Source organism: Anabrus simplex, chromosome 2 (genome assembly GCF_040414725.1).
Source record: "Anabrus simplex isolate iqAnaSimp1 chromosome 2, ASM4041472v1, whole genome shotgun sequence".
Classification (NCBI taxonomy): domain Eukaryota; kingdom Metazoa; phylum Arthropoda; class Insecta; order Orthoptera; family Tettigoniidae; genus Anabrus; species Anabrus simplex.
The window spans coordinates 341373820-341393705 of record NC_090266.1 but is presented as its reverse complement, the minus strand read 5'-3'; the positions used below and the strand labels follow the sequence as shown (position 1 = coordinate 341393705).

The 19886-nt window shown below is 37.8% G+C and overlaps 1 protein-coding gene across 3 annotated transcripts in view; it reads right to left on the bottom strand.

Moving 5' to 3' along the window:
* Positions 1-19886, bottom strand: part of Hr78 (Hormone-receptor-like in 78) — a 290574-nt gene that overhangs the window by 208101 nt on the left and 62587 nt on the right. For 2 of the 3 annotated variants that reach the window (XM_067140733.2, XM_068226174.1), the window contains exon 2: positions 8433-8526. In XM_067140733.2, the coding sequence (XP_066996834.2) occupies positions 8433-8454 (22 nt within the window). In that variant the 5' untranslated portion in view covers positions 8455-8526. Of the gene's footprint in view, positions 1-7811; positions 8379-8432; positions 8527-19886 lie in introns of those variants that run through there. The other variant, XM_067140735.2, reaches the window with a different exon arrangement.

Genomic DNA, 19886 nt, shown 5'->3' with positions numbered 1-19886 from the left:
CGCAGCACAGCGGCGCATTTCACATCATGAGCATACCTCAGTGACGTCAGTCTACCCTGCAACTGGCATAAAGTTCTGACCACTCCTTCTTGGTGTTGCATTTGCTCTGTCAGTCAGTGTATATCTAAAAAAACGTATATGTTGCAGATGTGAAAATTAGTATTTGGAATCTCCTTTAAAAATGAAGAAACATGTATTTATTTTTTTGACTTGAGAGAAGATTGTTTCTTACATGTACAGTTCTATGTCACATGGTCGTCTAAGCCCCAAAAATACCACAAACATGGTTTACAAAGAATTTCTGGGGTAAATGAAACTCACTTTTTGGGTGAGTTTTTATACTTTAGGAATTTTCAGATAATGTCTTAGTACAATGCCGAGGAACGAATACTTTGATTAAATCACAAAATCCATGGGAGCGAAGCTGCGGGTAATTGCTAGTTAGCCTATATAAGCAATGTAGACCAACAGGTCCTGCTACCTTTATCATTTCCATACATATTTCATCCATACCTGCTGCTTTTCCAGTTTTCATTTGTTTAACAGCCATTTCCAACTCTGCCTTTGCAACACGAAATAGTCTTTCTACCTATTCTTTATCTCCTCTGGGTCTATTACATTTTAACTTTCTTCCTTCACTTGTTTTGTGTAGACTTTATCAATCCATACATCATCCATTTTCCACCATTTACATACTTTTCCAACTCTTGTGTGAATCCCTCCAAAAAAAATTTCGTTTCCTCATTTACCACTTTTTTCCACTTACTTTTAATATCCTGAATCTTAATCTTACTTTCTTCTTTCCTATCTCTATTCCATTCTTCCATACTTTCTTCTTTTAACAACATCCTTCACCTATTCATTCCACAAAGTGTCTTCTTTCCCTTCACTCTCGTTGAAGCTCTGCCACAAATCCTCTCTGCACAGCTTACGAATGTGTTTTTAAATTTGGCCCATTCTTCTTTTACACTTTCTATTCCTGATATAGGGATATGCAGTTTTAATTCCTCCTGAAATTTCCGCCGAGTTCTTTTATCTTTTAATTTCCATACTTTTATTTTCTTCTCCCTTATTTCTTTTACTCTCACAATTTTACCTGTTTACAATTTTGCCACCACTACTCTGTGGTCTTCAACAAACGCCTCACCTGGTATGGTAGTGCTGTTACATCCATTAACAGTTTACGATTTATTTTCTCAACCAAAAATAATCAATAAAAGTTTTTGTCCTTCTTTCACCCCAGCCATATCTAGTGATCTTTTTACCATTCTTCTTTCTAAACCAAGTGTTACCTACAATCATTCCATTTCTCTCAGAAAAATTAATCAACTTATCTCCTTCACTGTTTTTTCTGCATATCCAAATGGACCAATCACTTCTTTTTAACAATTCTTCCATTTCCAACCTGCACATTGAGGTCCCTCATGACCATCACTTCCATATCTGAGATTACTTCCTCAAGCGTGTCCAAGAATACCTCTAAATTTTCCTCACTGTTTTCAGTTTGGGGTGCATAAACGTGGATGAAGTCTTTCAATCCTTCTTCCGTCCTCAGTCGTACTCTGATTATTCTATCACTAACGTAGTTTATCCTGTCCATATTTCCATCCATGATTTTCTTAACAGTCGCTTACTCTATTCTTTGCCTCACCTCCTTTACTCCAGTATAGGATGTACCCTCTACGCATATTTTTCACTCCCTTCTCTCTCTCCACTTGAGCTTGCTTAGTCCCATCATTGCAACATTTTCTTTCTCCATAACCAACTCCTCTGATATTCCCGTCAGGGTCACAACATTTTTTTATTATTGTACCGGGAGGTACACCTCCACTCTGCTCATTCAAAATAAGCGCCTTAATAAATTATATCGATCAAAAGGTGAAACTGATACCACACGAACTTGGAACTTTAATCAGAAGATGTCACCACTGAAATATTAAGTAATTGCGTTATGGTGAAGTTTCATAAACTGATTGAATTTCTCCTTGTTTTGTTTGCTATACATCAAGAAGTTTGGACATTTTTCCACAGATGCCACTACCAAAAAATTCTGATCATGCACTACTCTGGTGCAAGGTGGTGGAACTTATAACTTAAAGAAGTTTCATATTCCTAGATTTTCCATAACTGAATCTGTCTGCCTGTAAGGTCAACAGCCCAGAGGCTGGTTGGATCCTCAAATAGCACCACCAAAGGTTATGCGGTTATAAGGAAACCCCAAAAACCAATGGCAGCACCAAAATGAGGCGTACTAGGCAAGATGAGGATAGTGAGGTAGTTTGCCATTGCTTTCCTCACTGGGTCAGAAAGTACTATTGCAGCACGACTGACCCTGTAAGCAGCACCTTTCATAACACTCAGATGCACTAGTTGTGCTCTGAATGTCATTACTCAGCACTACCCATACCCCAGCAGCTTCCATATTGTTACAGCCATGGATGTTGACTGCGACTTCGGTGGAAGCCACACTTTGCTCTGGCCTGTGCCAAGAGACGGATACAAAAGTACTGTATCCATCAAGAAATGACATCATTTATTTTTGGGTTGGCAAGACTTCTTTTTCTTTCCGCCAGTTTTGAATCTAGCCAATCACGAATTTGTGTAATTAATTTTCAACCAATCACGCATTTCTTGTTCACTTTGAATTTTCCAATAAAAATTAAGAGGGTGTGTCCTGATTTGTCCTGAATTCTCTCAAACCTTCCCTGAGGGTATATAAACTGCAGCTTTTTCTGGGTACCTTTGTCAATTGATCGCCGTCTTTATAAGTGTGTGTGTTAAGGCAGGAGGCAGGGCGCCTCTTTCTTTGGCCAGCAGAACATCTACAAGGTAATGGCCACATAAATTCTATCTTTCTTGCTGTATCTGCCAATTAATCCAAGGGGAAGGTCCGAATCGTTAATTATGTACCAAACCTTTCTAAAATGTAAATCTTCTTTCGGCTAATGTAAAAATTTCATTAAGTTTTAACTGTAAATCGGGGATAGAGTGTGAGTTACCCTCTCAAGCTCCTCTTCATCTTGGTTTGAGGTGACTATGTTTTCGCAACCTTTCGTTTCTGTAATGTATTAAAGTTATTTCCATTCGAGTCACGTCAGTAGTTTGGGAATAGCCCCAGTTTCATCGGCCGAGAGCCCTGTAGGTCTTTTTCATTATCTGGAGAGCAGTGTTCACCTCCATTCAGTTTGTGTTCGGGCTGTTTATTTAACCTGCTCTTTTTAGCAAAGGCCCTGTAGGTTGGGTACTAGATATCCCTGCATAAAACTATTTCTATTTGTAATTTATGCCTTGTGAAGGCTAGAGAGTGTAACATTTTGATGTAATATTGCCTTGAGCAGGCTGTAAGAAACTGAGAGCCTGTTAGCTCTTTTCAAGGTTTTGTAATGGCAAAGAGTGCCTCTGGAAGGCTTGATATTGTATTTAGGGAGCAAATGCTCTTGAATTAGGGGACTAAATTTGTTCTCATTTTGAACTGTAAATTTGAGCTGGGTGCTCAGGAATTGTAAAACTAGGGGCTTGAAGCCCAAAATTGTTGAAGTTCTGAATTTTGGATTTTTCCAAGTCTTGTTTCAAGATCATTAATTGTACCTGTCATGTTATTATTTGTTAATTTTTGAAATTCTAAAGAAATATAACCTTTGCTGAAGTTTTAATTCAATTTTGATGTGGTAATTAGATCCATTCAACACCCGCACCTTCTTTAACCTCTTTCTGCTCCACGGGTAACCCGTAACAATTATTATTTAATATTATTATTTATGATTGAAAAGCAATCTAGAGGTGTTGTTGGTAGTTTTAAGGGATATGTTAATATTGTGTTTTTTTAAAAATATTTTTAATTTGGTAAATCTCTCTGTTGAAAGTGAACAAGGCATATTTACTTTGTTTCTTATGCTCTCTGGTTAGAGTGGATGATGATTTATTCTTAACTTTATCAATGTTTTTCTACCAAATATCTGTTAAAACAGTTTTTCTGGGCTATATAGTGAATTATGATAAAGTTATTTTTAGAGATCCTTTTCTAACAGGGGAATGTTGAAAGCTCTGTGAATCATACTGAGTAGAATAACTTTTTATTGTGTTGATTTTTGCATAGGTTTTCTAAAAATGTTATAGGATAAATTATTATTGTTTCCAGTTATGCTAATATCTTAGAAATTTAATGAGTTATTGATTTCTCTTTCCATGGTGAACTTAATTGTAGTATCAATATAATTTAGTTGATTAGGTAGAGTCTTGCTGTTAGACATATCATGATCAATAATTGCAAAAACATGATCCACATATCGAGTCCAGAAGTAGATTCCTCTAATTTTCTGTTAATTTACAGCTTCTCTCGGTGGTCTAAGTACATCTCTGCTAGAATGCCTGAAGCAGGAGTACTCACAGGAAGGAAGACCTTCTTGTAAATATACAGCATTATTCAACTTGAAATAGTTATTAGTCAAAACAAACTTCAATACGTCTATAAATTCTTCTATTTCACATTTACTAAGTTTACTGTGTTTACTAAAATGGTTTTAAATTATATTAATGGTCTTAGTTACTGGAATGTTTGCATACATATTTTTAATGTCAAAAGAATAAAGTTTATGTTGAGGATGCAAAATTAAAGCTTTGGTAGGTGTGCAAAATTCAACTGAGGTTTTTACAGAATTATTAATTTCAAAGGTATAATGTTGCTTTAAAGAAATTGTGGATGAATTTAGACGTTTTCTAAGTGGGGCTTGACCTAAAGTTCATGATGGGTCTTATTGGGATACCTTCTTTACGTATTATAGGAAGTGCTCTAACTAAAGGAATACCGGGATTCATACTGATTAGTTTGCGACATCTTGATCTTTCAATATGAAGGAAATGTTCTTTAATGTCTTCTTTAAGGCTGGTCTCCACTGATTAATATTTAACACCAACATGTTAAAATGAACATGTTAGAATTTACATGTATGTTGTCATTGCATCTTCCAACTGACTTTGGATGTTAACTCAGAATGTTAAGGTTAACACTTTTAACATTTTGGCATGTTTTCCTCTCCAAGTGGAAAACTTGTCAAGTCAATTCATTGTTCATAGGATGTCAGCACAGCTTCAGCAACTTCCGTGCTGTTTCCATGCCAACAGATAGCTTAAATGACTGGCTTCTCGTGAAAAAAAAAGTAGGATTATAGTTACAAGCTACAAACACAGTACGTGCGTGTGTGTCATTCTCTCTGCACTATACTAAAACTTATAGTCAGAAATGGAGTGGAGCAATGAGATCACTCTGGATTTAATTACTGACATAATAGAAAGGCCTTCTTTGTGGAATGTCTCATTGTAGGAATACCGACATAAAGTGAGGAAAGCCGACAGTTTCCAGGAATTACATGTGATAAAATTCATTTTTGGGGCTGTATTGAACGTATTTGTATTAAATAACACTAGAATGTTTATACTGTTCTCCCACCTATTCAATACAATACAATCTTAAAAGTTAGGACTTTGTCCTTATCAAAATATTAACATAAAATTAATACATTGGATGGTACATGTTTTGCCTATCAATAGTAGGCATCATCAGCCATTTTTTACCTTAGGAATAGATCAGGTACCTGATTGGGAATGACTTATGAATACTGTTCAAAACTATGTCTTGTAAAATGGATTGGAGATCATTAAAACAACTAATACAAAATAAAATGTGGTATAACACTACTTAACAATTTTGTGTTAATATTAGAGTCTAAAAACATGACAATCATTTGAAGATTACAACACTGATATTAAAAGATATTACAATAAAGATAAAAATCAGAAAGCACATTCCATTTAATTGTCAAATGGCGTGTTAAAAACTTGAGGAAAGTTGAGCATTGGTAGTGGTTGTTGGTTCTTGAAGTTAATAAGTACTGATTTTTATTTATATGCTTACAAATTTTGAAGAATTTTCATATGGCCTGGTTCTTTTTAAGATGATAATATTAGTTGGAATGCTGGTGCCATAGGCTATATTGAAGTTTGTTTAGACGTCACTGGGCCATCTTCTTTGAAGTAGTATTTGTGGGAAGTGTTTGTGAGGTGTGGCTCTTTATTGTTGAACGTGTTGAGGTCTAGAAAGCCAAGAATAACGCCGAGAGGATTTGTTGTACTGACCGCACAACACCTCGTAATCTGCAGGACTTCGGGCTGAGCAGCGGTTGCTTGGTAGGCCAAGGCCCTTCAGGGCTGTAGTGCCATGGGGGAGGGGTGAGTGAAAAAGGTCCACTAATTCACCCACCTCATTCAGAGATTATAGTGCCCTCAGCAGCTATGAGTTTGCCTGAACCATCGTACTTGTTTTAGGCAGGTGGAAAATATACCTTTGCCTAGTATTGCTGAACGGAATATGTAATGGAGTCAACTCCAACAATGTTGAACAGTCCACTTTATTCCTCAGACACTTGCAAAAAGACGGCATTGGCACATCTTCGTGAGTACAATGTACTCATACTCAAAGTCTCACAGATAAACTCTTAACAGGATGAAGAGGGAGAAACACCAAAACCTTTGTAGCTGATCCATTTCATCAACCTTATTTGGACTCTTTCCAAATTTTGTATTAAATACTTTTGAGAAGGTAGTCGCACCTCGCAACAGTATTCTAATGATGGCCTAATTAGTGTGCAAAATCAAGTTATCAGAGTTGTGGGATAATAAATTTTATTATTTTTACGTCCCACCAACTACTTTGACAGTTTTTGGAGACACCGAGGTGCCGGAATTTTGTCCTGCAGGAGTTCTTTTATGCACCAGTAAATCTACCGACATGAGGCCGATGTATTTGAGCACCTTCAAATATCGCCAAACTGAGCCAAGATCGAACCTGCCAAGTAGGGATCAGCAGGCCCGTGCCTCAACCGTCTGAGCCACTCAGCCCAGCAGAGAGATATTTGGTTCTGGAGAACGAAATTCAGCACAGTTTCTGATGATGCTTGTTGTTTAACGGGGCCTAACATCGAAGGTCATCGGCCCCAGCACAGTTTCTTTTCAGAAAGCAGAGTAATTCAAACCCTTTCCTAAAAAATCTCGTCTAAATGTTTCTCAAAAGAAAGGCCATAGCAGTTTGAAAGTATCACACCAACATCATTTATTTCATTCACATACTTCACTTACATGAAAAAGTAATTTCATTGCATTTTGAAGTATTCAAATCAAGTAACCACTTCTGACACCAATTACTCAGGAGGTTAAAGTCAGATAGCAACTTACAGCCCAACTCAATATTTACCACCCTAAAGATCTTCAGATCATCAGCATAGAGAAGGTAATTGCTATGCTCTATAAGTGTTGTTATATTGTTTATAAGTATGACCCTCCCCCCCTCCCAATAAGAGGACCCAATAAAGAGCCTTGGGTGACACCAGAAGTAGGGTAGTATGGCTTTGATATAACACCACCAGATTTTACTACACAAATCTTGTTAGTGTGGTAGCTTCTAACCCACTCAAAATTTGATGAGCAGAGCATAATGTTGAACTGAATCAAAGGCTTTAGAGAAGTCCATGTAAACAGCATCCACTTGTTGCCTCCTATCCAGAGATTATACATCACCATATTGGACACAGAGCGTTTCTGTACGAAACAATGCTGAGTTACATTAATATACTGTGAAACTGAACTGTACAATCTGTTATACATGATCTTCACTACAATCCTTTGAAATCAGGCCTATAGTTATCAAACACCATTTTGCCTCCTTTCTTGACCACCTGGTATGACATAACCTTTCTTCCAGTCACACAGAAAATACCCTGACGAGAATGACATATTAATTATGATGCTACGTGGCCTACCTAGCTCAGCTGCACATTCTTTCAAAACATTTGCGGGTACATCATCTGGACGAAATGATTGGAGATATCCAAAAATTCAAGAACTGAAGATACCCCTGCAGGAGATGTCACAATTGAGATCAGGTCCATATCACACACGGACGAAGTGGACAGATTACACTCTGTGGCAGATGAATGATACTTGCCAATATATCTGCAGAACTGTCCAAGATGCTGCTTTTGTCCTGTAATTCTTTCCATCCTGAAGCATAGGTCTAATAGTTTGATCCATCTGGAGTAGAAACAGGGGTATTTGCATTTCCTTCCCATATTCACGATTGCTCTAGCATAAAACAGCTGTCTGTGAAACTGAACATAAAAGGGCATAGTATCCATCAAAAGTACCAGTGCACTGATACTTGGTCAAGAGGATTCAAAGCTCTTTATTCTATGTTCTGCAATTGTCTCTTCAAAATTTCAATTCAACAATTGAACATTACAGAATTATGTATGATTTTTGTCTATTCAGTAGGTGAGGAATTTGGGTTGAGTTCCAAGAATAGTGACATTTTCCCTACTTTTGCCTTGTACATCAGTACTAAAAGTTCTCAATTTCTTAGAACAATAAATTAACCTTCATACCTCTTATACTTTTTGAGTGCATTCTGCATTTCTTGGATCTTTCATATCAACATATTTGAATGACAGGGTGTTTTGTTAGAGGAACTGCATAATCCTGCAACAAAAAGAAATTTGTATAAGCTACTGCACAGCCTGGAATCAGTCAGTTAATAACTGTCACAAACTTACAACTAGAACAAGTTGTATTAAGAATAACAATGAAAAAACAAGAGCAAATTAAGTAAAAAATGGGAAAAGATGTTATGAACAGCCTACTTTCTCTAAGAATAGTTATGGAACTTCAGAGGAAGGATAATGCAGATAAAATGAAACTAAAGTAGTCAGTCCTGAATGGTGATCGCTCTGGACAAGGGTGGTATAGGGAATGGAAAAATACATTCACATACACACTCACTAAGTAAAACAGTATTGGATCAAAATAAATTCAATAAAACACACAACTAAACCTACATCCCAGTGAGACCCACTTGGGCCCAGATTTCTTGTCTTGGGAATGCATTAAGTATTTTCCTCTACAAAACACATTTGCATTCCTCTTCAAGACCAAATCGCTACATAGCAGCAGACATACAGTGCCTTTTCTGGAAGTTGTTCTCATGATTATTTAAATTAGGGCCAGCTTAGCATACTTCATAATCAATCAATCAATCAATCAATCAATCAATCAATCAATCAATCAATCAATCAATAAATAATCACTGACCTGCATTTAGGGCTGTCATCCAGGTGGCATAATCTCTATCAGTGATTTACTTCTTTCATTAAATGATTTCAAAGAAGTTGGAAACTTATCAAACATCTCCCGTGGTAAATTATTTCAATCCCCAATTCCTATTACTGTAAACAAACATTTGCCCCCATTTACACTCTTGAATTCTAATTTCATTATTATTTTCGTTTATTTTCCACAAATTGAAGATAAAATTCAGGGATGGTGAATGGAGAAAGGGCATAGCACCCCATACACGAAGGTGCCTCCACCCCCACTTAAAATTACAATATTAAATTATTACAATTATTGAGGCTACAGGATGTGCTTATACAATTACCTTATTTACAGACATATTATTTACATAATATTCACAGGATCTGTTCAACATTCAAGTAATTCAACTTCCCCACATACTTCAGCTAAGCTGGTTCATTCATACGCACGTACAGTACCCACATGGATTCACAAACCTTCATCCGTCCTCCCAGACATACTGAACATTCACACAGTAGAAAATTATGTTATGTACAGAAGGTTTATATATATATATATACACACATTCTTTTTACCTCTTTACAAAAATTTTCAGTAGGTAGTTCACTTGTTTGCATTGAGAATTCATTCCATAGCCAAGCAGAACGAATAAAAAAGCCACTTTGATAAGATGCTGTTCTTGCAAGTGGAGAGAAACGGAACATACCTCGACCTCTTTGAGTGGTCCTAGGTAATAAATTTCATATTATTCTGTATTGAAGAGCAATATAATGTAAAACAAAAGCTAAAGGTTTCCATCTATTCAATACTACATATATTTGATGCAACTAGTTTCAGTCTTGCTAGAGACCATCATCAGTCAAAATCAATAAAAATTAAGGCAAGACATGAATTACAGATAAAATTTATGAAGCAAGCGTGTGTTGTTGAAATTCAGTACAAGATAAGTAAAGATTTGGATGTTAAACACCCATCACAATCACATGTCTTGTGTAAGTTCTAAGTTTTGTTCCAATTTGAATAATGCTCTTCACAGAGACGAGGTGAAACACTTAGAATACTAGCACTTGAAGAATCTTCTAGAATTCAGTTCAGATGAAACAAGTTTGAACAGAATGATGTTGATGGGAATGTGTTGAGCTGTTCATTTGTTTCCAATATGGATCATTGAAAAAGTTGAAAGAACAAAAGCAAAGAAATAATTGCTAATTGCTTTACGTCGCACCGACACAGATAGGTCTTATGGCGACGATGGGACAGGGAAGGGCTAGGAGTTGGAAGGAAGCGGCCGTGGCCTTAATTAAGGTACAGCCCCAGCATTTGCCTGGTGTGAAAATGGGAAACCATGGAAAACCATTTTCAGGGCTGCCGACAGTGGGGTTCGAACCTACTATCTCCCGAATACTGGACACTGGCCGCACTTAAGCGACTGCAGCTATCGAGCTCGGTGCAAAGAAATAAAATAGAGTTGAGTTGTAGATGGTAGGTGTAGTGTAGCCTAAGATGGGGTTGAGGGATGTGGAATGGTGAGTGATTGCTGGAGGGAATTAGGAGAAAAATAAAGCAGGGGGTCTAGAATAATTAATTTCTTTATATTTAGAATAGGGATTAATAGAACAAATAAAGGGTTTGGTTTTTCTGATATCTCATTAAGGTTGAAAGTGGGATTAAAGAATTGATCCAGGTGGATGAAACACTTTTTTGAAAATTTAGATCTTGATGAATATTCGTGAATGTATGGTTCGAGTCCATCAGATGTTTTCCCATAGCTGAAAATCTATTATATTTACATGAATTTACATGTCCTAAGTACCTTGTGTCAAAGTTTTACCTGTATGACCGATACTGGTGGAAGGACAGCTACTACATTTAAGCATATAAACACCTGATCTGTAATTTTTATTATTATTATTATTATTATTATTATTATTATTATTATTAACAGAGTTTGTGTTGCATAAAATTGATGCATTATTATTGTCTGTTTGAAAAGATATCTTTATATCATGTTTTTAGAAAATGTTAGAAATCTGGTGTATCTGTGGGTTATTACAAGGGAAAGTGGAAAGTAAGGTTCTGTTAGTTTTTTCTTCTTTAGTGAGGGTAGTGGAAAGTCTATGTCTGACTTTATTTATTATTCCTTCAATGAAATGTTTATTATATCCATTGGTCGTAGCTATGTTTCCCATGGTGTTTAATTCATGTATAAGGTCTTTTTTTAACACTGGGATACTGAATGCACGATGAACCATGCTGTAGTATGCAGTACGTTTGTGGACTTGTGGATGTAAAGAGTCTTGATGAGTGGTGTTTATGGTTTGTGTAGGTTTTCTATAAATTTTGTAGCCAAGGGAATTGCGGTGTCTTGAGATTGTTAAGTCTACTAAAAAATTGATGATGATCTCTAGCAAGACTGAAACTAGTTTCATCAACTATATGTAACTTCTTTAAGGTTACAATAAATAATATTGAATAGGAGGAAACCTTTTTTTTTTTTTTGCTAAGGGCTTTACGTCGCGCCGACACAGATAGGTCTTATGGCGACGATGGGATAGGAAAGGCCTAGGAATTGGAAGGAAGCGGCCGTGGCCTTAATTAAGGTACAGCCCCAGCATTTGCCTGGTGTGAAAATGGGAAACCACGGAAAACCATTTTCAGGGCTGCCGATAGTGGGATTCGAACCTACTATCTCCCGGATGCAAGCTCACAGCCGCACGCCTCTACGCGCACGGCCAACTCGCCCGGTGAGGAAACCTTTAGCTTTTGTTTTAAATTATATTTTACTCTTTGAGTGGGACAGTAGTTCAGCTGTAAGTGGTTGAAAGGGTTTATGTGAATGTTACCTGTGAGGGATTTTCTCTGAAAAGCAATATCTATTTGTTTACAGAGAGCTGTTATGAGAGGCAATGACCTGGCTGTATTTAAATGACCGTGTTGAGCAATTAACTGTTCTGCTTAGCGTTGAACTTAATCTAGTTTCATCATGTTCACTACTGTAGAAGGGTGCCAGGAAGGAAATCCATACAACAGTATTGGCCGTACTAATGTCAAATAGGCTGTCTGAACTGATTTTTTTCTAGCTCCCAGTAGAGATCTGCACATAAATCCCAAGAATCTGTATGCTTTGCACCTACTTTCCTTAACAGGCTTGTTCCACTTTAAATTGCTGCAAATACGAATGCCAAGCAATTTTATTGAGGTGCAAGGCATCAGGTTTTTACCACACAATGAAATTTTATGTTACGTTAGTCTTGCTCTAGTTAAGCGGATATATTTACAGTTCTGTAGATTTATTGACATTCCATTTATTTTGCACGACAGAGCCACATTATCAAGATCTGAGTACAAGCTATTTACATCGTTCTTATTGCAAATGGCTCTATAAACGATGGTGTCATCAGCGTACTGTGCCATAGTTGACGAAACACAACCTGGTAGATTCAGTGTAAAAATTGTGCACAGAAGCAGTCCTATCACACTACCCTGAATCATAACCGAGGTGACTAATGTTTGATCTGACCTGACCCCACTGAACATAGCGCACTGCGTTCGACCTACCAGGAATGATCGAAGCCATGCCGGCAGTTTTCGTCTCCATCTCATCTTTCATACTTTTAAAAACTCCACTCAAGCTTATTTGTCTACTAATGTCTTCCACGTTATCTCTCCGCTGACATCTCAGATTATACTACTTAGGCGAGCAGCTCATTTCCATACTCCCATGTCTTCCCAGCCCAAGGATTGCAATATTTTCATAACACTACTCTTTTGTCAGAAATCAGCCAGAAAAAACTGTGCCGATTTCCTTTGGATCTCTTCCATTTCTGAAATAAAGTAATTCTGGTGAGGGTCCCTTACACTGGAACCATACGGTACTCGAAATGGGATCTTAACGATGACTTGAACACCTTCTGCTTTACATACTTCCTACAAACACCGATTACCCTCCATAACGATATGAAAATATCATTAACCTTTATTTACAATCCTGTTTATGTGATTTTTTAAAATGATATTTGTTCGTGGCATCGACCTCTGTAGATCTTTTGCCACTACATGTATCATATGATATGAAGCTGCATGTAATTGTAATTGCGGAAGTGTAGAGTGTTGAATGTGAGGAAAGGAACGTTAAAGACGACAAAAACACCCAGTCCCCAGGCCAGGGTTATTAAATCATTTACAATTAAAAAACCCTGACCTGGCCGGGAATCAAACCCGGGGCCGCCCGGTGACAGGCGGATGCGTTGCCCCTACACCGCGGGGGCGGACTGTTTATGTGATTACACCAATGAAGATCTTTCCTTATACCAACACCCAAGTACAAGTATTTACAGTGATCGTACTTCCACTCCATAACACTGTAAATAAGACTGAGAGGACTTTGCCTTTTGGTGAAACTTACAACTTAAAATTTTCACCCTGTTTACCATCCTACCACTGTCTGCTGTTCATTTCACAACTTCGCCAAAGTCTTCTTGCAATAATAATGTTATAATGTTATTGTTTTTACGTTTCACTAACGACTTTTGAAGTTTTTTTTTTTGAGACGAGGTGCAGCAATTTTGTCCCGCAGGAGTTCTTTTAAGTGGCAGTAAATCAACCGACATGAGGCTGCCGTATTTGAGCACCTTCAAATACCACCGGACTAAGTTGGATCAAATCTGCGAAGTTGGGGCCAGAAGGCCAGCACCTAAACCATCTGAGCTACTCAGCCCAGCGGTCTTCTTGTAGTTACTCATAATCTTGTATCTTATTCACTACTCTATAAAGTAGAACATTATCTGTAAAAAGTCTTATATGTGATTCCAGTTCTTTACTCATATCATTTACATATATAAGAAAACGTGAAAGTCTAATAATACTGCCTTGCAGAACCCCCCCCTCTTGAAAGGATTGGATAATGCTTCACCTACTCCAATTCTCTAAGATCTGTTTTCTAGAAATTTAACCACACATTCCACCACACTTTTGTCTAGTCCAACAGGCCTCATTTTCATTAGTAAGTTCCCATGATCTACCCTATCAAAGGTCTTGGATAGGTCCATAGTGATGCAGTCCATTTGACCTCCTGAATCTATCTATATCTTGCTGGAATCCCACAAGCTGAGCCTCACTGGAATGGCATTTCCTAAACCTGAACTGCCTTTCATCAAACCAGTTATACGAGAGGCGATCAAATAGAAAGAGGATTTTATTTTTATTTAAATTCATTTATTGAAAAACACAAGGCAATTACAATTTATCTTTTCACAGTTTCCTGCTTTGGAAATGCATTTGTCCCAGCATATGGGCAGGTTTTTGATGCCCTAATTGTAAAAAGAACAGGATCGTGTCACCAGCCAGTTGCGCAGAAAGTCTTCCACACTCTCGCCATCTTCAAATCTTTGACCTACTAGAGCTTCAAGCGGTCTGAACAAATGGAACTCGCAGGGCGATAAGTCCGGGCTGTAAGGAGGATGATCAAGTGTAGTCCAGTGCTTTTCCTGTAGCTTGGAGACAGAGCTGCAGTATGGGGTCACGCATTGTCGTGGAGGAGGATGATCTATTGAATCAGTTGGTCTCTTCTTTTGCGGCGATATGCAACTCTCGCCTTGTTCAACAGCTTGCAGTAGTAAGCAGCACTGATTTGTGCGTCTCCCACGCAAAAAATCAATAAGCAAAATTCCTCGCCGATCAAAAAAAAAAAAAAAAAAAAAAAAAAAAAAAAAAAAAAAAAAAAAAAAACCCAGTTGCAAGAACCTTGCCAGCTTGGATTCGGGAGTGTAATGGTGAACCCATGTTTCATCGCAGGTGACAATCCGACTCAAAAATGCATCACCTTCTTCCGCAAACCTTGCTGTAAGTCTCTGACAGACCTCCAAACGTCTCATCTTCAGATTTTCGGTCAAAAGGTGAGGGACCCACCTGGAACACATTTTACGGAACTGTAGGTCATTTGTGATGATTGCTTGACAGCTCCCATAACTGATTCCAACTTGTTCTGCATTGTCTGATACTCTCGCCCATCGAGTATCGTCGATCTCTTTAGCCGCACAAATGTTTTCATCTGTAATGCTGCTCTGAGGACGGCGATTGTGTTACTGATTTTCCACAACTTCTCACCCTTCCTCAAACTTTTTATGCCAGGCAAACACACGCGCCCTCGACAATGTTTGATCGCCGAACTGTGCAGCCAATCTCTGGCAAATTTCCGCCACTGTAACTCCTTCATGAACAAGACATTTTATAACTATGCGTTGCACAGTGGAGAGGTGCACCTGTTGCTCCGATATCATGAGCGTTACTGATGAAACGGTGGGAAATATCTAACAGCACGCTCTCCCCACTCCTAACGGTCCTGCCTAAGCATAGCAGAAGCACAGGGCCAGTCCTACCAACTGTTAATGTTCAGGAACAAAAATCTGTTAGTATTTGATCGACCTTCATACACAGTGGCTATTACAGCAATTATCTGTTCATTTGTTATATCTGCTTCATGCAAACAATAATCAAATAAGTACTACAGATATGGTACTGTACCTCAACCCATTGCTTTTTATTATATCCCCAGAAATCTTATCAGTTCTAGCTGCTTTTCTAGTTCCCAACTTTTACAACTTTTTGTAAATATATTTATTATTATAGGTAAATTTCTGCACTTTGCTAGTATTAGCCGCTTCTTCTACCTGAACATTATCCAGATATCAAACTATCTTTAAATATTGCTGACTAAATAATTCTGCCTTCTCAACAACGTATATTTCCTCTACATCGCTATCACAATAATTTAGACTAGGATCCTGATAGTACCTCCTTCAACCACTTAAAGATAAAAGAAAGCAGAAAAGCACAACAGTTAGCTGTTTAACATGGATTTTAGATACAGGCTTCAACAGGAAGAAATGAAAAAGTAGCTTACATGAATAAACAATTGCCCCATTATGCTCAGATAAAATGGCTGTTCAATTAAGTAACGGTTTCATCAAACTCCGTTAAGGATTTAACATCATGTTAAACTTCTTTAACAGGATAGTTAACAGAATGGCTATTTCATCAACCTTCATCAATGTTAACGAGCCGTTAATCTAACGTAGCACTCTCGTCCCGTTAAGCTGCTTAACGTTGTGTTAAAATAAAAATGGCTCGAAGAGATTTAGTGTTTGATGCTCAAGTGCTCTATAGATTACCTTCAAAATCTTGAGAGACAGGAAGTTTCACGGAGAAGAAATGACATATTTGAACAAACAGAAATGCAGTTTTTGGAGCGATATAGGTTACCTAAACCTGTCATGAGGAAAGTACACGAAGAGAGAGAGGAGAGGTTAGAATACCGTAGGCCTACAGGACAAAATTCACCCCGTTTCCAATGCAGCAATTACTGATTACACTGAGGCATTATGCAACGGGGTCATTCAGACCACTATGGGAGATATCAGTATTGTAAATTGTAGAAGAGAGATAGGTAGGCTTACATAAACTAGTATTCCATTATGTTACTCATATGTAAGAAACATTGAGTTGAAATATAAATTCAAAGGAAGGGAGAGCATAAGCAAATACAGCCTACACAATGTATAACCTGGTAGGCCTAATTTCTAATATGATTGTGCTAATGTAGTTATTAACGGTGTGTTCAGTTAATAACATTCAGCACAGAAACCTCTGAATGGTAATACAAAAGAGATATCTCACACAATAACAAGAATGCTTTAAAACCAAAATATTATTTAATAAGAAGAGAGAGAGGTATTATAATGATATTCCATTAACTTAGCCTACAGTGTGTATTAACCTGGTAGGCCTAATTTCTAATATGATTGTGCTACTGTAGTTATTAAGGATGTGTCCAGTTAATAAAATTCAGCTTAAAAACCCCTGAATGGTAATACAAAATACATATCTCAAACAACAACAAGAATGCTTTAAAATTAAAGTGTCGTATTGAAATATACAATTTTCTTTTTTGCTATTTGTTTAACGTCGCACCGACACAGATAGGTCTTATGGCGACGATGGGACAGCAAAGGCATAGGAATGGGAAGAAAGCGGCCATGGCCCTAATTAAGGTACAGCCCCAGCATTTGCCTGGTGTGAAAATGGGAAACCACAGAAAACCATCTTCAGGCCTGCCGACTGTGGGGTTCGAACCCACTATCTCCTGGATGCGAGCTCACAGCTGCGCGCTCCTAACCGCATGGCCAACTTGCCCGGTGAAATATACATTTAAAGGAAGGGGTATCATAATCAAATGTAGCTACATGATAGACTGATAGATTTATTTACCATCAACAGATTATTTTCCCAATTAAATATGATTCAATAAAACATAATATGCAACAAATACACCTTAAATAATACTAATTTGCTAAAATAATAACCAAGTTCAAACTAAATCATATTTACAACACCTTAAATAAGTAAATAAAAAATTAATCTAAGTCTCCTTAAATAATTGATGTTATTAAACTACATCTAGTAACATTTACATATTTTACAGATAGGGTCTTACATTCATGAGGTCATTAGGGCACATCTGATTTTAGACGGGGTTGAGTGAAAAAGGTCCACCTCATTCAGTGATGTTAGTGCCCTCACAAGCCACGAGTTAGCCCGACCCACAATTCTCACTTTAGGCAGATGAAAAATATACCTTTGCCTGGCATTGCGATGAGGAACATGTAATGAAATCAGCTCCAATAATGTTGAGCAATCCACTCTATTCGTCAGACGCTTATAAAGAAAGAGAGCATTCGCACATCTGCGGCGTGAGTGCAATGTCCTCATGCTCATAGTCTCACAAAAGGACTTGTAATCGGACAAAGAGAGAGAAATACCCAAACCCTTGTAGCTGATCCATTTCATGAACCTTATCTGGACTCTTTCCGTATTAAATACTGCTGAGAAGGTAGCCACACCTCGCAACAGTATTCTAACGATGGCCTGATTAGAGTGCAAAACAAAGTTATTAGAGTTCTAGGTGAAACAAATTTGGCACAGTTTCTTTTCAGAAAGCCAAGTAATTTAAACCCTTTCCTAGAAATCTGGTCTAAATGTTTCTCGAAGGAAAGACCGTAACAGTTTGAAAGTGTCACACCAAGATCATTTATTTCATTCACCCAAGCTATTTGGAAATTGCATAAATGGTAGAGGTAATTTACTGGTTCCAACTTACATGAAAATGTAATTGCATTGCATTTTGAAGTATTCAAACCAAGCAGCCACTTTTTACACCAGTTACTTAGGAGGTTTAGTTCAGAGCATAACAACTTACAGTCCAACTCACTATTGATCACCTTAAAGATCTTAAGATCAACAGCGTAGAGAAGGCAATTACTGTGCTGTATAAATGATGTTACATCGTTTATGAGTATGACAAAGAAAAGATGGCCCAGTAAAGAGCCTTGGGGGACACCTGCAGTAGGGTGGTACAGCTTTGACATAATACCATCAGCTTTTATTACGCATACCCTATTAGTGAGATAGCTTCTAATCCACTCCAAAGCACTTCCTCCTATACCGTATGCTGACAATTGATGAGTAGAGTATTGAACTGAATCAAAGACTTTGGAAAAGTCCGTGTAAACAACATCCACTTGTTGCCTCCTATCCGGAGATTCTGAAATGAAATTGATATATACCGCCATATTGGACACGGTAGAGCGTTTCTGTACAAAACCGTGCTGCGCTATATTAATATCCTGTGAAACTGAACAGTACAACCTCTTATAAATGATCTTCTCTGCCACCTTTGAAATCAGGGACAATAACACAACACGCCTATAGTTATCAAACACCATTTTGTCTCCTTTCTTGAACATTGGTATGACGTAACCTTTCTTCCACTCACACGGAAAATACCCTGACGAGAATGACATTTATTATGATGCTAAGTGGCCTACCTAGCTCAGATGCACTTTCTTTCAAAACTATTGCGGGTACGTCATCTGGACCACATGATTTGGAGGTATCTAAAGATGCAAGAATTGAAGATACCTCTGCTGGAGAGGTCACTATTGAAGTTAGGCCTATATCGCACATGGACGAAGTGGATAGATTACACTTTACGGCAGGTGAGTGATACTTTTCAAAGGTATCTGCAAAACTGTCCAATATGCTCCTCTTGTCCTGTAATTCTTTCCCGTCCTGAAGCATAGTAGATGGCAGGCGAGATGACCTCTGTTTGTTGTTTACAAAATTCCAGAAACACTTCGGGTTGACAGCTAATTTCGATTCCATCAAAGTTATATAGTTACAGTACTTTTTGAGCTGAAGACGCTTAAATTCACCGCGTATGGTCAAAAATTGCACATAATCACAATTTAGGCCCATTTTTAAAACTTACTTCTTGCCCTCTCCTTTTCCTTTAATTTATCTATTACCTCAGAGTCGTACCAGCATGGGTACTTCCGTGTGCTAACTATCTGGGATGGTACAGCGTCTTTTATTACAGCGCGAAGGAGGTTGTAGAAAATGGTTAGCACCTCGTCGACGGAGGGGGAGTCTTTGATTAAATTCCAGGGACATAACGAAAGGAGATCTCTCATTTTAGGAAAATCGGCCTTAGTCCATTCGAACATAAACTTCCTCTGCGGTATGGGGCGCATAACTCACAGTAAAGATAGAGTGAATTCTACAGCTCGATGGTCAGATGTAATTACCTTTTCTGTCTCAAAGCAGTCCAAGTGTCCACAGTATTGTTCCGAGATTAGAACAAGGTCCAGAAACTTCTCGTTTCTTGTTGGGAAATGACACATTTGCTTGAGTCT